Raw genomic sequence first — 19,015 nt, forward strand, 5'->3', positions numbered from 1 at the left:
CAGATGAGGAAAAATCTGTCACAATCATTAGGTTATTATGTTGTTTTTCTTTCTAAAATTCTTAGACAATTTTGCATTTTAATAACTTACAGACAATATCTATTGCCTCTGGGCAAAACTACTGTTACAGTAGCTCTGTTAGCTGTTAGCAACAGCTACATAGCTTGTCACTTTATTTGTTTTATATTCTTTGATATGTCAGAAATTAATATATTAATATTAATATTTTCCCCCAAATCCTCTTCCTAACTGGCAGCATCAAACCAAAAAACTACCTATTTATGATAGTTATGTCATTAATGTATACTTCATTTTAACAATAACTCCTGTTCTAGATAAATCCAGCTTAACGTCAGTGTGTTATATTCTTACTGCATCACTCTTGGATTTATGATCAACGCATAACACATTTTGAGGGTTAAAGTGTACAAAAAATTGTGTACAAATCCTTGAGTGAATTGAATTCAAATGACATGTAGATTGTAGTTCTTGCATGCGACGTACTTCAAGGATTATTATGAAGTATAAAGTATATACTGGTTTAACGTTCATTAAATATACCGTCATGCCATTTGGAATCCTAGATGTTTGTTATTCCTTCAGGAAAAGTAGAAATTGGCTGAACCAAAAGACAAAGTCCAATTCAGTCTATTCATGTGATAGAGCTGCTCCACTGCAGCGAGCTTGAATTATCTCTTCTTTTTCCTCCTCTGTTAAATTTTCACCCTTATGCCAGAGTTGGTTTAGAAGCCCATTGGTGACTATTGAAGTCTAATGGGGTTAAGGCTCTTTTCTGAAGTCTATTTTCTAAAGCTGTTAAATGAAGCATGGACTCTGTGCAAACCAAACCATTAGACTCTTAAATACGTCCCACCATCTTGAGCAGCTACGCAGCTGGGTCCAAAGCTTATCAAAGACCCCTAGTTGTGGAGAAACGTTTCAACAACACTCAAAGGTCAATCACAAGATGTAGACGTGAGAACCAGAAATGTGAGAAGGAGAAAAGGAGAGAAACGAGGACAGTGTGTTAGTGCCTTGGAGCAATACTCTAATGAGACAGATATTACCTGGCCCTCCAGAATCCCATCATAAACCTAATATGTTTTACGTGCTGAAAAATTAAATTAAGAAACCTTTTTTTTTTTATGTTGCCAGAGGCTTAGAGGCTCGAACAAGCTAATATTACACTCTATAACACCACTTCTGTACCGGGTGGCCAGAATCTATATGAACAAATGATTATTCTCTACATGTGAATGGCAGAAATATAAAAGCTGAGCAATTTATGTTCGTGTGTGTTTTAGTGTAAAATCAAAAGTACTCAATAGTGACATAATGAGAAGTCTGTCTGATGAAAGAATGGAAGTAAGAGGACACTGTAAAACAAATCTACTGTAATGCATTTCCTAGCTAAGTCTGCTGACAAAATATTTTATGTCCACTGTACTGTAGTGCTTTGTCAGGAGTCTCCATGATGACAAGAACACATGACAGTGTTAATCTTCTGGGGACATTTGTTTGGTCTCAAAGCAAGAAAATGCTAAACCAAAAATACTCAAGACCCCTAAATGCCAAGTTCATTTGGACAACTAAAACTAATCAAAGCATACTAAATAAATACCGTAATAAAGATGTGTTAGTGTTAGATGTAACACATTGGGCAACTTAGCCATGTTAATGCATGTGGTAAGACAGATATACCACACATATAGCAGTACAAACAGTGTGTTTATTAGTATACGCCTGTAAATGTGGTAGACATGCAAATTTGCTAAATATATCAAATATTACTATCTTGTTTATTACTATTGTGCCTTTTTTTAAAATTATCTGCTTTTTTAAAATTATCTTTTTTTTTAAAACAACATACAAAACTGATGCTTCAACAATAATATACAGGCCATTAAAAAGGGAATTACTGCAGCTCCAATTATCAGACTGACGCCAGAGAAATTCAGACCAACTGGGTAATTACAGACAGCAGCCTGAGCGAAACACTGGCCACCCGAGGTACGTGTGTGTGTGTGTGTGTGTGTGTGTGTGCTTGCTGACTATGATCATCAGCATAAAGAGTTTGCTGGACACTCGTAAATCTGACTCCTGTCTCTCACTGCCTGGCTGGTCATCGACTTGAGGTGATGGTTTAAAATAAACCGTCGTGTTTACGACCTGCAGGCACAGAGCGTGATGGGCTTTTTTCCTTACTGCAATAATCCTGCCAGCACACTCAAACACTTAAACACACTGTAGGGAAGGTTTGCTGACTTCAGCCTCTTAACGTCAGCTAGACTTCAAGAGTTCTATAGGCAGGTGCATGAACATCATACATGTACAGAGGGTCTGGAAAATCATTCACATGTCACTTAGGCTGAATGAAATAGCTAGTGGAAACAGTTCATAGTGTATTAATTAAAAAAATTAAAATACTGTGGAAATGTTTTCCATTCCTGAGCTGTATTCCTTCATAAGTGACTCATATGTCATGTATATTAAATAAAAATCAGTAAGTAAAAACAGCCCTGTGACACTTGATGTCTAAAAGCCAAGTGTGTGATCCTCATACAGATTAAGAACTATTCAAGTTTCACCATTTGAAGAATTTTCCCTGGACATCACATATGTTGGTGAACATTCACAATTACCTCACAATTGTGGAAATGCTAGTTCCTATCGTCTCCCAGTTGTGCTGGAGGTTCTGATATGAAGCTCATTTTGTAAAAATACATTCTACAGTATCTATAACAATACACTGCTCTGTCAGGTCCATTGTTACTCTGCTCAAGGCACATACTGTCTCAGTGGAATTAGACATCACTCACACACACACACAAAGCAGGATGATAACACAGTCCGGCCAGAGCAAGCTCAGATCTCCCCATGTGATAAAGACAGCTTTTTCTCCTCTCTGCTCTCCAGCATTAAAAGCAGCTGAGGGGTTTGTGGTCAGGAGCAGAGCCCCTCTCTCTCTCCCCTGCTGACCTTTCCAGGGCCAATTAGGCCATGACTGTTATTCTGGGCTGCCGGTTGTGACACTTTATAGCAGCTGCTGTTTTGCTTGGCTATAGGTTTTTTCTTTTTCTTTAATGAGCCTGGCTGGAGCCCAAAGAAAACACAGAGCTGTGAAAAATTGAGAGATCGAAAGAGAGTAAGAAAGAAAGAAAGAGAGAGAGAAAGAGAGAGAGAGAGAGAAAGAGAGAGAGAGAGATAGGGAAAGAAAGAAAGAAAGAAATATTTTTCTTCATAAAATTCCCTAATGAAATTACATTACTTTAAAAGAAAAATGTGTGTGTGTGTGTGTATTAGTGTTTGTAATTATCTCATGCTTTGAGATTTTCTAAGCTCAGCGAGTGTGAGTTACAGTGACAGGATGAGAAATCTCTCTGGGGTTTCGGCCTCACTGAGTTTAGATTACACACCACAACTCCTCACAGCTGAGGATCTCTTGCCTTCCCCCCTCACAGACACACACACACACACATAGACACACTTTCTCTCACACATACTTTTTTCAATTCTTTCACTCCTTCGCTCCTTCTGGGAGAGTGGGACAGGGTTTGAGAGTCAGCATGTCATGTGACTATATCATGTATCCCACATGCTATATGTACACCCACAAACACACTCATACAAAACACACACCTGCATTCAAACTCATACAAGACACATGAACACACACATACAAAACTCACACACATCACATCTTAACCACAGAGACAAGACAATAAAGAGTAAACTCTTCCAAGCAGGAAAATTCATTCTTATATCCTTATAACTCTGATATTCAGTATTTCTTCCTGATCAAGTGTGGAGAAATACTCAACAACAATACACTGTGCTGTACATGCAGAGTAATTATTACTAATAATATTATATGTTTAGTAGCCTGGATGATGAGAATGATACTTTTTATACAGTAGTATACTATGTAAAGTACACTAGTGCTGTATGTCTTGTAAACGTCAGTGAATTTAGGATTAGCTGTATTTTGTTCATTGAAAGCATGACATAATATTTGTTTACACACTTCTACCACCTGATTAGTCTTCGGTGTACAGTACTTGTCAGTTAGGTTAAGCAGATAAACAAAAGTGCTTTATACTGCAACACTTTATTAAAATGACTGATTGTAAATGTAAGCTGGCACCAGCCCCTGAAGCTGTAACCATCCTGCCACTTATTCTGAACAAACTTCAGCACATGTTGATTGGAAATGACTAAACTGTACCAGATTGTACTGTAGCAGTTCCATATAGTAACATATTCAGTGGTATGAATAAATAGTGAATTGCTGCATTATTCCATAGCAGATTTAGTAATATTGTCAAATATTAAATTTGTTTATTACAATTGTATCCTATTGTATCATAGCGGATTCAGAGTTATTGTCAAGTATTGAATCACTGACTCATAAATCGAAAAAATGTTTCGTAGAATGTCGTAGCAGATTCAGGGCTATAGTTAAAGATTGTATAGGTTCCTTATGAATTAAAAATATATTGTTTGGTAGCAGATTCAGTGGCATTGTCAAATACAGAATCATTCTTTTATGAATCAAAATACGTATTTTGTAATATAACATTCAGTGACATTAAAAAAACACTGAATCACCTCATGAATCAAAAATGACGTAATGTTATAGCAGATTAGTGATATTTCTAAATCTAATTGTTGCCTTAGGTATCAAAAAAAGAGCTGTTGTAAAAGTTCAAATTGTTGCCTTATGAATCAAAAATAAGATTTTATTGGATCTTAGTAAATTCAGAGCTTTTGGTAAGATCAAATTGTTGCATTGTATTTTAACAGATTCAAAGGTTTTGTTAAAATTTTGTTAAAATTTCTTATGAATTGAAATACTTATTGTGTTATCATAGCTGAATTACCTAATAAATCAGTGGTATTGTCAAATATTAAATTGTTGCCTTATGTATGAAAACACGTGTTGTATTATATGATAGCAGATTCGGTGTGAAATATTGAATTAAAATGAAATCTAAAATGTATTACTATCTACAATTCAAATACAAATATTGATTATTGATAATGAATCACAAGTAACACTGTATCAAATCCCAATTGACTTGGTAGTATTGTTAAATATCAATTCTTCTGAATCATGAATCATCTTGTGTCATATCATATCAGCTTAAGTGATACTGAATCGGTGCCTTATGAATCAAAGCATGAGGTTTACACTCCTGCTATCCATCCAAACGCTCAGACGCCTCTCTATCTTCACATATACATTAATGTATTATCTTCTGATCCATGGAATGTGAAATTAGATAAGGAGCTTAAACAGTGATTAACAAGGCAACATTAGAAACATGTACAGCTTGTTCATTTGGCAGAAACAGAGAAACAAATCAGGAGGGAACGAGACGAAAAGGAAGAAAAAAGAATAAGAATAAGAATAAGAAATAGCTTTAACATCAAAACACTTTGTAGGAGCTTAGAGTTAAGGGCCATAATTCGTCTCGCTTCCTGCTTTCATATTCACTTTGCATCTAATCACTTGAGAGAGAAAGAGAGAGAACTCACGCGAAATCACACAAACACACACACATATACGGTTCAGTGCTGTGCACAACATACCATATGAGTAATAGCTTTTAAATGGTAGCTTTTAAATGGTTATTAAAGAGACGAGAGAACTCGCTTACAGTGCTTACACTGCTGGTTTTATTGTACAAAGCAGTGGAGCGAAGAGTTAAAAAACATTTGGAAAACTTGCACGGATCAGTTGTGAAAAGTAATTTATTTTGGCCTTAAGAATTGAATAGAAGCATTTCATTTTGGAATGAACTGAATATTAACATTAAATGTTGCAGGCATGTAGGTGTAGAGCTGAATTTTGTGAAGTGTGTATATACTGATAAAATCTGATATTTGGTAAATGTATTGTGTGTGTGTGTGTCTGTGTGTGTTGGTGAGGGGGTTAAATTAAGATTAAATGAAGATTAAATTAGGAGGATTATATGGACAATGAATAATACGAGTATGTGTGGGATTTCTATCATCTGTAAAATGAGTGGCTACTCGATGTATATATTGAGGGTGGATATAAGAGGCTCTTGAGTTTGTATGTGTGTATGTGTGTGTATTTTTGTGTGTGTGTTGCGTGTTTATGTTTAAGAGGGAGTGAAGAGGCAGAAGCATCAGATCTTTATGTGCTGCCTCTCTGCCTAGGGTGACACACATGTGCAATGTGGCTCAGTGATCTCAGCACGCCCAGCCATTACAGATGCCAGCTGTGTCACACACATTTTCCAAATGAGGAGAAGACAGAGAGATAGATATAGGAGGAAGAAAGAGAAGAGCATTAACGGAAAACCAGAGATACTAACTCTGAAAGCATGATGAATGACTCCTTTCACATCACAAACTTTCACTTCCTCACGCATTTCTGCCTGGGCACAATAATGTTTCTTTTTTAATCAGAGTTCAATCTGTTAAAATAATGGTGAGAGGCAGCCAGGTCCTGTTATATAAGCCTAGAGCATCACAGCCTGACAGCTCGGGCTCCTCTGCACACAGCGTGTAAATTGGCCTGAGAGTTTTAAACTGCGAGTTGCGACGACACACACAACAACAGACTAGGAGGCGAAAGGCTGGAGGTGTCCATTTTACAGTATGCACAAACCCTGTGAGGGCAAGCAAATGAGATATTATAGCAATATGCTGGAAATGAGTTTTAAAGGAGAGGGGAATAACAGGCATAGTGTACAAATAAGTCTCAATGCCCTGGAGTCTAACAGTCTCTTAAAAGCCTGTCTCTTTCCCTTATGAACCTTGGACATTCAATTTGGCCTGTGCACTGCATTACACACACAGACACACACACACACACACACACACAAACACACACACATATATCTACTTACTGCACATGCTGACTATATAACCATACAGTAATCGGAGTTTCAGGTATCAAACAAAAAATTGTATAGATCAAAATGAGGGACAAATTGGGTTCAAGAAACTTGACAGAATTCATTCTTCTGTGAATCATTATATAGTGAGAGCAAATGGCATGGTCACTTCTATTTCTTTTCATCCCCACTTATAATCATGCAGTCATTCTCCCTCTCACAGGATGATGAGTAATCAGACAAGCATTTATGAGTATGAAGAGAAACTCTACGCACTGTGGCCTGAGCGCAGGGAGGCATGGGATCTCTCATGATGCATGTCCTGAGCTTCATAATGGTTCTCCTGACCCTCAGACAGAGTGGTGGCTGAGGTGATGGCTGTGAACGGCTCCCAGAGGACCAGGCACAGTGTTAGCGGGAGCAGAGTGGAGCCCAGGCGAAGAGGAGCCACACTGGACCCCACACACGCTGCTTTTCTACACATACTTCCACAGTCCATTTACTGAGCACAAGTGCAGGGAACACTCAGAACACCTGGCAACTCATGTCCTCACTCATGCTGTTTTACTCTTACCGTGCAAGGGGATAACGTCTGCAACAGACCACCAAAGAAATAGCACAATAAAATCCACCCTGACTGGACAATTCTTCAAGTATCTGGGATTGTCATTATGGTGCATTTAAGCAGAACAAGCAGCTCTACATTCTGCACAAAAGTAAAAATCCATCAGGAGAAAGAATGAATTTGGCAAACAGGAGAATCCAGGGCAATATTCCAGTAGATCTGAAGGGAGAACAGTGAGAGAAGTCTTCATCTGCGCTCTCCCAGTGCTCCTGGAGTTTACTGGCATACTCTAAAGCCTCAATCTGCAAGCCATAGAGTGGAAGCTGCATCCCTCAAGCCCAGGGGAAAGAGATGAGCGAAGTGGCTAGTGCCACACACAACGAGATCATTGCTGCAGCGTTTAACTCCATCCACAGAGCTTCTCCCCCTCCCCAGACGACACACACACTCCCACACAGTTACACATGCACGCTGGCTGCTACTGGTTGTGACTACAGCACCTCTCGGAGGAAGCACAAGGTGAAACGTCACAAAAAAAGCAGTGGTAGATGAAAGAAAAAAGATATTGTAGTCTGGAGGAAAAATTTGAGCTCCTGATAAAAGTGCAAAGACGAAGTCAGAGGAAGCGTAAGAAGTGATGAGAAGCCAATTTTGCCCTTCTTCGCTCTCTTTATTCCCTCCTTACAATAATCTCTCGTCCAGTTTCTGTAGAGGACCGCAGCCTCTGTCTGTGCCAGACAGACCTGGCAAATAAGTAGAGTAGAGCGAGAAAAGGAGAGAAAGAGAATAGTGGAGCCCGGTTGGCTTTTTTCCTCCCCCTCCTCTTTCTCTCTCCCTTGTTCTCTCTGTTTCACTTTTCTCTATCCCTCCCCCTCTATCGTGGAAGATTGCAAGGCTGTGCAAGGCTGCACTCTCTTCTTGTTTATCCAGCCTCCTCTCGCTGTCTCATTCTATCCTTCTCTCCGTTAGGAGAAAAGAGGTGCAAGAGGGGGGCGGTTCAGTGGGCAGGTGCAGCTCAGCTGGGATTCAGTGTGAGAGAGGAAGCGAAAGACAAAAGGAGCGAGAGGAAAACGACTGGTTGGGTTTATTACACAGTTAAACCCTGCTGAAGTTCTATTCTCATACTTTGCCCCAAACTCAGTGGGATAAATTAATTTTGTTCTGACAACATCTGAGAGTGAGTATTTTATGAATTTCTGTGCCTAGCATGCCCAAAACCTTTAAAGCATAAGCCCAGTCATTTGTATGAACTTCAGCACCATGGACAGTGACAAGCCAATGAAATGGAAATAGTAGCCTTTGGGAGCAACGCTTCAGGAAGCACTAAACCAAGACCCAGGATAAAAAAAAATAATAGATAAATGCTGAGCACCATTATTCTGGATGAAAGATAAAAAAATATCAAAGATTCTAGCACCAAAAGAGAAACAGTGACTTATACCCCCCCTAAACTGGCATGACAGGAAATCACAACTACCACTAATTTACACCCACCTTAAATAATTAGAGTTTCAAGTCCCAAGACAGCAAACTATCACACCTGCAAAAACAATATGGCATATGTTCATCATATAAAGAATAATAAAGCTTACAATTACTGTACGGTATGTATTCCAACACTGGCTGTGTTTGGGCTGTGAACTTGACTTGGGAAAGCTGAAAGTGTGGCTCATGTCATATCCTCCCATGTTCAGAGCTCTCACTCTTGCAATTAGGATTGTTAACACCGCATAATTATAACTGACAAAGTCGAGCTGTTAGAGCTGCTTCACTGGGGTCTTAAAAATCATTCAATCGGCAGATAGAAATCACAATAAGTCATTCTAAAAATGATATTTTTAAGCAAATGAGACAAAACATTGGCATGATAGGGGTGTAATAAAATAAAATAAAGTATAAACATTTGGGTATAATACGATATAGATAGAAATGGATTTTCCACAGCCAAAAAAAGGTAGACGTCCTGTTTACAAGCGCGCCACCTGGTGGTTGAAGCAGTACGTAACTAATTTAACCATGTTTAAATCCATTCATATCAGTTAAGCTGAAAAAACGAAATCTAAGTAACTTGCATTAAATTAGTCAGCATTAAATTAGAACAGCAACGATACTCAAAAAGTTTATCTACCTGGATTTCTTTTCATTTTTCTCACCTTTGCACTAGAATACATCTTACATTGTGTTGCACTGAATCATTTTCTATTGTAATAAAGGTCCATTTTTGTATTTTTGATAACTATTTATTATTATTAGCATTAATATCAGTTCTCCTTTACTTTACTCCTTACATCTGTCTAATGATTTCAGAAAATATGCAAAGTAAAGAACACACCACCTCTCACAACCACCACATCCACTTTAACTTGAGAATATTGACTTTTTATTAAAGTGCAGATGGCTGATAGCAGCAAGTTAATTAAAGATGATGCACTGCTTTGTAGAAAAGATGTTAAATTGGAAAGGGGCAGAGGGCTATTTTTGCACAGCACAAACCTATCAGATTTAATTTCTCCAAGCAGGACTTCGTTATCTAGCCTCACCTCTATCATGTCAATACGGTCATTTTATTTTAAATCCTAGCACACTATATCAGAACCTTATCAGTCTGTTTAAGTGCACTTACGCACAGCTAATCAGCATGTAGTATGCAGCATGGCTTGCTCTCATCACCTTCACCTTTTAATCACAACATTCAACAGTGTTCCATGATAACTGACAGAAATCAAAGTGCTAGTTTGCTTGACAAACTTGCTTGCTGTGAGGGTGTGTGAACAAGATTGAGTATGCAGTGATGAAAGTGATAAGTAGCAGATTGACATAATTACACAAATGGGATATTCACACTGCTATTGGTGAACAGTTTGGGTGCAGGGTTGGAGGTTTGTGCGTATGATTCCCTCTATTAGAAAAAAGTATTTTTTGAGCAGGAGGACTGTGAATGAGCTCTTGATTAATCTTCTGTCTGGAGATAGATAACAGTTATGTGGTATTATTTGAGTGAGGACTGAGGATGTTAGTTCAGTCTAATGACCCTGATATCAGATACCAAATATCTTTCATGCACAGCAAATTTTTGGAGCTGAATATTCCGGAGTTAGACAAACTTGGGAAAGGGTTAAATTTTGGGAGTTTATTTTCTAACTTAGTTTACAGCCGATGTTTAAAGGTACTCTAATGTGGTGTAATATTTTGATGTTCATGCACTGGGTGGTGAGGAGCCTGATTCAACTCCCCCTGGAGTTGTTTGGTCTACATCTTTCCTGCACCCAGCTGCATTATCTTGGATTTAGAAGGTAAAAGTGCCATTTTACTTTATTAAACTATTTTTTATGCTACAAGAGTATAAGTAGCTCAGTGGGTTTGAATTCCAGGCCCACCAAGCTGCCTCTCCTGGGCCCCTGAGCAAGGCCCTAACCCTTAGTTTGTCAGTTGTATAAATGTAAGACACTTTGGTGTCTACCAAATGCAGCAAATGTATTTGTATTTTTTTTTTTTTTTTTAGCCAAAACCATTTTTAGTGTTTTAGATTTTTAAGACTATGAAAGGATTATACTTTAAACAAACTATAGTTAGGAGTTCGATTTTACTCTATATGTTAGTAGAATTTTAACTCCACAGGAGTTTAGATTTAACTCCTAAAAAAGCTGAAAAATCAACCCACAGAAAAGAGAAAACTTTTTCCTTTTGCTAGAGTATATTTGATGCTTACAGAGTTTATTGAAAAAGCTAGAATTTGCTGTGTAGACTTGTGGGCATTTTTTGTGGCACTATTTGGCAGTAGTGTGTGATAAGGAAGGGCTAGTGGGTGGAAATTGGCAGTGCACAAACTGGGAGAAAATTGGGTAAAAAAAGGTCTCCTAATGTGCTCAACCTTTTCCAATCCATCTGCTACAGATACCGATAGATATTTTGCACCAAAGTTAGCAAACAGATTTGTTTAAGCAAATTTACAGCAGATTATTTGTGTGGCTACATCTCAAATCTCAATCTTACAAAAAAAATCTCAGTGGGGTTTTTTTCAAACCCATTTATGGTACAATAGTCTTTAAGGTCTAATTCTTTAACTTAAATAAGTTTTACACTGTATAAGAACTAAGAACAGGAGTCTGAGGCTACAATGGACATAGATGCATTGAAACTGGGCAGCTGATGCTTTCTTAATATTCAGAGGTCTCGTTTCTGTGAGCTTGTGTGAACTGTTTGGAGTCTAACACAGTGTGGGCTTCTGCTGTTGTAGGTTTAATATGTTATGCATTTATAGATGCTTTTCTGCTCATCCTGGTTATAAAGAGTGGTTGTTGTTTGAATGACTGTATGCTTCCCTTTCATGAAGACATTACTTTCTGTGTACACTCTTCATACTGCTATGCATGAGAATCAAGAGTTTCTGAATCCAGTCTAACAACCCTGCTACTTTCAGAATGATTGAGTTCATTTTTTTTTCAAAGAACTCACTTTTCTTTTGGAGAACAAGGCTAATATTCCAGCAAGGTCGAATCTGTCATGGGTGCTTACGATTATAAGGAGAATACAATCTTACAAAGAGTAAAATACAGTACAATCTCTAGCCAGAAGCCAGAAGCAGAGGAAGAGACTCATGAATCATGCACTTCTCTTTGATTTAGTGACCGATCCTTTAGCATGTGGGAATTAATGGCTGATGAATATGTTGTCCTTTAAAATTAATAACGTGGCTGTAGGTGTGAAAGGAAACAAAAATGATTTGGCAGTTAACGAGAAATGTGAACGTGTAGGCGTTCGTGACTCAGTGGTATGTGTTAAAACATACGACTGCACATTCTCCTTCGTTTTATTTTATAGTGTACCGAGCCTTCGCACTGACCACGTGCAAGAAAAGAATTTTAGGAAAAAAATGAATGAAATGAATGAGAGCAGTGAGAGAAAATGAAGCAAGAATAAGAAAGAGTTGCTTATCTGAAGCCTCCAAGAGTCATTTTTGCATCTCTATTGCAGGGACAGGGACAGGGACATAGAGGACGCAAGTTGAGCTGCATGGATGTGTTTCCAGAACAAAAACAGCCTCTTATCAGCAAACAGGCTCACAGTGCGGTAACACATCCGTTTCTTAAAAAGCTCAAGGACTTTGTGTTGTTCGGTTTTCTGTCACTCAGCACATCAGAAGATCACGAGAGATCCGAGGTGAAGTGTTTATGTTGTAAAGACAAAGCAGTGTCACTAACAGATTCCCAAACAACATACACATGATCACTACATGGAAATGAGCAATAAATTTCATGCCAAAGGAAAATATCTATAAAGTATATAATCCTTTCCCGTGGTGAGATGTATACGAGTCTACAAATGAGCTACTCCTCAGTGTGGTCCTGTAATGCCCCCTAGTGGTAAACCAGAAAGACACTGAACAACAAGAGAGCTGATTGAATGATATTTCGTGGCAGTGTAAAGCAAACAGCAGCTGCGTGTTGTGTTGAGCTGCCGGATGGATGCAATATGTTTTGTTTCATAATGTGTCGGAGTGGCATTCTGTTTGCTGCTAGTTTTATTTTGTTTTGCAGCCAACAAAACGGCTTAAAAATGAATCAATGAATCATTTTTTTTATTAGTGCGTTTATAATTGTTAGTTGTGATTATTTATTTGTTTATGTTTAATTAGACAATTAAAATTTGTTTTTTTTATTGTGTATCTGATTTATAATGAACTCCTTTACAATACATACATATATTTTGGCTGTGTGAGTCAGGAAAAAATATAAAAAATTCCTTTCTTGATTATCTGAGTTAGTTCAGGAGATAAATGTCCTTTCCATTTAATCTCTGGGTTGTATACTTAAATACCGATGCTCTACGCTGATTAGAGCCACGACCTCTAATCAAACAGTGCAATTTACTGGCCAAGTGAATCTGTTGCTCACAAAAGACTCAGAATTTTGCCTCAAACCTGCTAAATTATCCTGAATCTTTGGCCTCAAAGAAGTCTTCATATATTTTGTTCTCTCCACATCACATCAAACTAGACTCAATCTAGACTAGTCACGAAACTCATATTTCATCATGTTCCCTTTGAGTCTGGATATTTTTAAAGCCCAGCCAAATCAGTCAGAGTTAGAGACACTCTGTGTCTGTTAAACCATTTGCACAGCCATTTCTTGCAATCAGCCTGACAAGCTGGGTAAGTGAAGGATTTTAATAGTCTCCAGAATCTGTTCACACTTAAGAGGCATATAAATTCACTCACCATCGTTGCAGAGCGGCCCTCCGAACGACGTCATGCTGCAGTCACAGGTAAAACCCTCCCACTGCTGCAGACACACACCCTGATTGGAGCACGAGTCTTCCTGACAGGTAGTGCTGGGACCTGAAAACACAGAGAGAGAGAGAGAGGGAGAGAGAGAGAGAGAGAGAGAGAGAGAGAGAAAGAGAGAGAGAGAGAGTCATTTAAATTCATGTCGATTGACCAATCATAAGAAATAAGAATTACAGTCTGGAAAAATGACTATTTTAATAACGTGGAAACAACTCGTGTAAGGAATCTCTATCATTTCATCACCAGTCTAGAACTGATTACACTATCCAAAGTGACTGCAGATTTACTGCATATCCTGTGCAGTAGAGCATCAAGTGCAGTAGAATATTATGATGAATTTTCTTTACGCTAGATAAACTTTATGCAAGCAGGGAATTAGATCAAATTACTGATCAGATTTGTTAGAGATGTTCTTACAAAATAATGTGAGTAGGTCAGAATTCCTTTACCAACTATTAACATGTTCTTTGGTATCAATACTGCCGAAATTATTTTGCAAACAAACCTCATATTCCCTTCTGAAGCTATTTACTGTTCTTGTTAACGCGGAGCCGAAATGAATCACTACACCGTTTTTGTACTGTATAATAATTACTTTATACGGATGGCTGCATTTTGTTGCAGTGTTGTAGTCAGCCTTGAAGGCAATTTTCAGCTCACTGACATCTTCCTTCGGTGGCTGCGGTAACGATAACAGGTCTCCTTTGTGATAATGAAGTCTGTAGCTGATATTGTTGAAGTGGATGTTAGGAAAAAAAAAGGCCTGGGGAAATGAAATCCAAAGATAAACGGGGGCCATCTGGAAGAGGTCATTTTGTACTCAGTGTCTAGTGGTGAAGCAGCAGGGCAACAGGCCAGGCGTATTCGAGCCAACAGTTCTGTTCCCATTACCCTCAGCACTCCAGTAGGCATGTAAAGCAGGGCACTCAGCCGTCAGAACCCTCTCGTCTCCATCATCCGGCCATTTGGCCGATCACCCATGCAGAGGTGGCCGACAGGACAGATGAGACTCTGAGACTTACAGGTAATGTAATCCAAATGAGATCAGGTTCTTCTGTCTCTTCTCATGTGTGAGGCATCTCATTTAAAGTGCAGGAGGAACAGTGTAGCAGAGCTAGTGAGGCACACAGCATACACCGTCTCCTAAAACGAAGCCTTATTTAGCTGGAAAAAGTCAGTCTATTGCATTCCCATTGTACAAGAGTAATTTTATATGCATAGGGGAATCTCAATGTAATTTGTAGACTATTTCCATCTGACTATTTAAATGTTAGGGGTCTAGACTACATGCAGTAGGTGAAGGGGATCGGAATCAGGAAGGACAGCATAAAAGCCAATCACATGCCTTCATTAACAACAGTACAGAAATGTGAGCTTATGACACAACGTGAAGGAAACTGACACAGGACATGTTAAGACTCTGGGGGATGTAAATACAAGAATTGGGTGGGTTTTTTCAGTGCTTGTATTTACAGGGATGATTCAACTCCGATGTCATGGAGAGAGAAATGATTGACGACATTAGACTTTCAAAATCGAGGACAGGTTCAGGGAGGCACTTGGTTTAAACATACTGTACATATATCTATCTACCTTGCAGGTCAGCTTTCATCAACGCAACTTTTGTCAGCCAAAAAAAAAAGAAAAGAAAAAATAAAGAAAAGCAAAATATATAAGATGTTAGTAAAGGCACAAAGATGTTTGTGATTACAGAAAATGAACAGGCAAAATGAGAAAAGCGGAAAGGATGGAAACGGAGAGAAAAAGACAGGGATGGGAAGGAGTGCTGAGAACGAAACACTGGAAAAGCTGAAGAGACAAACACGGTGTTAAAAATGCACAGCTACAGTCAACATACAGGAACAGATCACACTTTGGTGGTAAATACAAAAAACATAAGATGAAAAAAAGGAAAATAGCTAATAGGAATATCAAGATAGAATTTGTTAATGGCATTAATTCACATTAAGCAACTATAATATTTAGTAAAATTAATGCATAATTAAAGGTCATTTAAAAAACTTAACAGCTCTAGCAAATAATGTATCCTAATAATGAACAATATTTAATATTTATTCCATCCATGACTGAAAACCACATAAAAGACCAGAAATAATAAAACAATGATATTCTGCAGAGATTAAAACGTAACAGTAAAAATAATTTTCCTTTGAATGTAAACAAAAACACAAATACAAGCAGAATGAATTGTTGAAATTGCTTTACTAGTTAATAACATTATTATTCCCATTTTCAGTAAGTTTTGGAAAAGTAGAGCCTGGGAAACCTTTTTTCCAATAGGCCTAATTTCCTGTCCATTATTCATCACTTCCTGTATACCTAGCTACAAAAAGACCTATGCTATAGCCAGGTTTTTGAAGTTCAGGCAATGTGTGTATTTTTTGCTACAGTAACTAAAAGTACACACTAACTTTTCACACTAAAAGTAAAAAAGTGTAATAAGAAGTTCTGAAACTGTTGTGAAAAAAGATTATTCTTTTATTTCATTCTAATCTCTTATTAACTAAAGAGGATAAGCATGGAAGAATGGAGCAGGAATCAAATCAGGAATAAAACAAAATAAAAAATTAACTCTTTCTAATTTACCAATTTTTAATTTTTTTGTAATAAACATAACTGAGGTTGCTGTGTAGATGTTCACCATTAAGCTGCACATGTCCTTCATGGCTTGTCAATGTTAATTAACGCCATCAATAATGTTTGTGCTAGGAAACCAAAGCAAAGCATGACTGTGAAACTGAGATGGAATTTGAATGATGACTGAACACAAGACTTTAGTATTTCAGGTAAGGTGACCAGAATCAGAATTCCCTCCTCCACGTCTACCTTTACCCACCTTCACAGCCCCGCTCCACCTGTCCTGTAGTGCTCAGTGCGTCTGACAGCAGGTCTGGCAGTCGTCCGTTTAAGTCCAAAGACGCTAGACAGCCCTGAAAGCCCTCTTTAGAGTGCACCAGCTTCGGTAGGTCCTTATACATATCTTTAGATACTCCTCCAACATACAGATCACCTAGAGAGTGAAGGACAGGGGTCTCAGTTATTTCAACACAAAGTACTGCCCTCTGGTGGCCAAGTGTAAAAGGTACAACTGTTCAAACAATGAAATCATATAAAGCCAACAAAGAACAAGAAAATGATAAGAAATACAAGAGAACTCTGCTACTATTTTGAATTGAACGGTGACCCCCTACCTTTCAGGTCTAAGTTCTTGGCGCCCATAGTGGTTTGTGTGGTGATCTTGGTGTCGATCTTGACTGTGTGGAGGTTGTTAGTGTCGCGCGAGATCATCACATTATGCCAGTGATTGTCGTTAAGCGGTGCGTTTGAATTGCCTTTGATGAGGTGAGCACCGTTTCCCAAGTCAGAAACATAATGCAGATAACTGTTCAGTATAGAGAGGAGAGAAGCAACACAGACTGTTCAAGCACTGTGTAGGAAACGATGCTGAATAACATCAATACAATATTCAGTAGTGAGGCCATGAGTTTTAATTTCACACCAATACAATAACTGTATTTACAGACTTTATCAGTAATAACTAAAATGTTATTATTCTATTTGAGGATGTTATACTGTAGTAACAGTCCAGACACAGGACATTTTTACTCTATTTCTAAATTCATTTCAACAGCATGCTGTTATTTCTTTTATGATCTTATAATCAGCTTTGTTTGGATCAGTTTAATTCACATTTATGGATGAAGTCTCATGTGCAAGCACTTTGCAGTATTCAGGGTTTTTTTTTTTTTTTTGCCACAGAGAACTTTCTAGTAAAAGCTGTCTGTTTTATTCTTATTCATTTCAGAAAAAAAGAGGAAAAAAGAAGACACCAGTGTTTATAGCTACTATTCTTCAAGCTGTAACAGGAAATAATTTGTCTTGAGGATGTTTTATTACATTAAATACAACTGTAAATAGTTAAAAAGGGTGAGGTATTGTTCAGATATTCATTCATTCATTCATTTTCTACCGCTTATCCGAACTACCTCGGGTCACGGGGAGCCTGTGCCAGGCATCATCGGGCATCAAGGCAGGATACACCCTGGACGGAGTGCCAACCCATCACAGGGCACACACACACTCTCATTCACTCACACAATCACACACTACGGACAATTTTTCCAGAGATGCCAATCAACCTACCATGCATGTCTTTGGACCGGGGGAGGAAACCGGAGTACCCGGAGGAAACCCCCGAGGCACGGGGAGAACATGCAAACTCCACACACACAAGGCAGGAATCGAACCCCCAACCCTGGAGGTGTGAGGCGAACGTGCTAACCACTAAGCCACCGTGCCCCCTTGTTCAGATATAAAATTTGAAAAAAAAAGTAATCATTGAATCTGCTCTCTGCTATAAGAGGAATAACATCTCCTGCGATGCTGTTTTAGGAAAATTACCCACGTTGGGTTCTAATGGCATCACACTACATCAGCATGGATTATTTTACATAAAATGATGACCTCGTGTGCTATCCTTTACATACTGTCTTTTTTATATCTCATTTCATTTTATTTGCAAAATAAAAAGCGTTGATGGAAATATCAGTCTGAAAACAAATATTGCTATTACATAGATTAACACTGTTTTACTGCTTCTAGCTCAGACTTGAGCTCCACCTCAAGACATAACCATTTTTTTAATTTGATCTTATCAAATAAAAACAACTCCTACAGTCATACAGGGAGAATACAGTGGTGGAGGTATAGAGGCATAACATCTTAATGTTATTGTATGGCTCAAAATCACAAGGAGAAAAAGTTTAAGAAAAGGAAGACGAGAAAGGAAAAGTTCTCTGTTGATCAGTATGGAGGAAAGCAGCTCTTACCCTTTAACCAGTTCCACCACAATGAAGTCGTTGCCGTCTCCTCGGTTGTAGATGATTAGTCCATCAGGGGAAGTGGTCTTAAACTGGAGGAATAGGTGCATGGAGTAGTAGGCCTGCAGTGTTGGTAGGGTCACATAGCTAGTGCGAGACTTGAAGGTCACTGGGTCTGCCACGATGCTCTTGTATCCAATCATGGCATTTAGCTCACAGTAGTCAATGTCCCCATTCTTGCACAGGTCGATATAGGACATGCCATTGAAGGACAGACCCTGCAGGTGACCAATGAAGTTTGAAGGTACGGCAGGCATGTAGAGCTTTTCTGTTACGATGCCCGTCTCGATGTTATGGAACTCTAGCTGCGTGTGGTCGCCTGTAATTTGGCCTTCAGAGGCAGACCAATCAGACGAGAGATTTAGTGGACAGAGGGAAAAGTGAGTCGATGTGA

At 38.5% G+C, this 19,015-nt stretch overlaps 1 protein-coding gene across 9 annotated transcripts in view; it reads right to left on the reverse strand.

Annotated features, from left to right (window-relative positions):
* nrxn1a (neurexin 1a) overlaps positions 1-19,015 on the reverse strand; it is a 153,732-nt gene that overhangs the window by 35,086 nt on the left and 99,631 nt on the right. For all 9 annotated transcript variants that reach the window (XM_060896289.1, XM_060896280.1, XM_060896323.1 and 6 more), the window contains 4 exons: positions 18,571-18,952; positions 16,933-17,123; positions 16,578-16,751; positions 13,652-13,771 (listed from right to left, as the gene is read on the reverse strand). In XM_060896289.1, coding sequence (XP_060752272.1) covers positions 13,652-13,771; positions 16,578-16,751; positions 16,933-17,123; positions 18,571-18,952 — 867 coding nt within the window. The remainder of the gene's footprint in view (positions 1-13,651; positions 13,772-16,577; positions 16,752-16,932; positions 17,124-18,570; positions 18,953-19,015) is intronic.

Source organism: Tachysurus vachellii, chromosome 2 (genome assembly GCF_030014155.1).
Source record: "Tachysurus vachellii isolate PV-2020 chromosome 2, HZAU_Pvac_v1, whole genome shotgun sequence".
Lineage (NCBI taxonomy): Eukaryota > Metazoa > Chordata > Actinopteri > Siluriformes > Bagridae > Tachysurus > Tachysurus vachellii.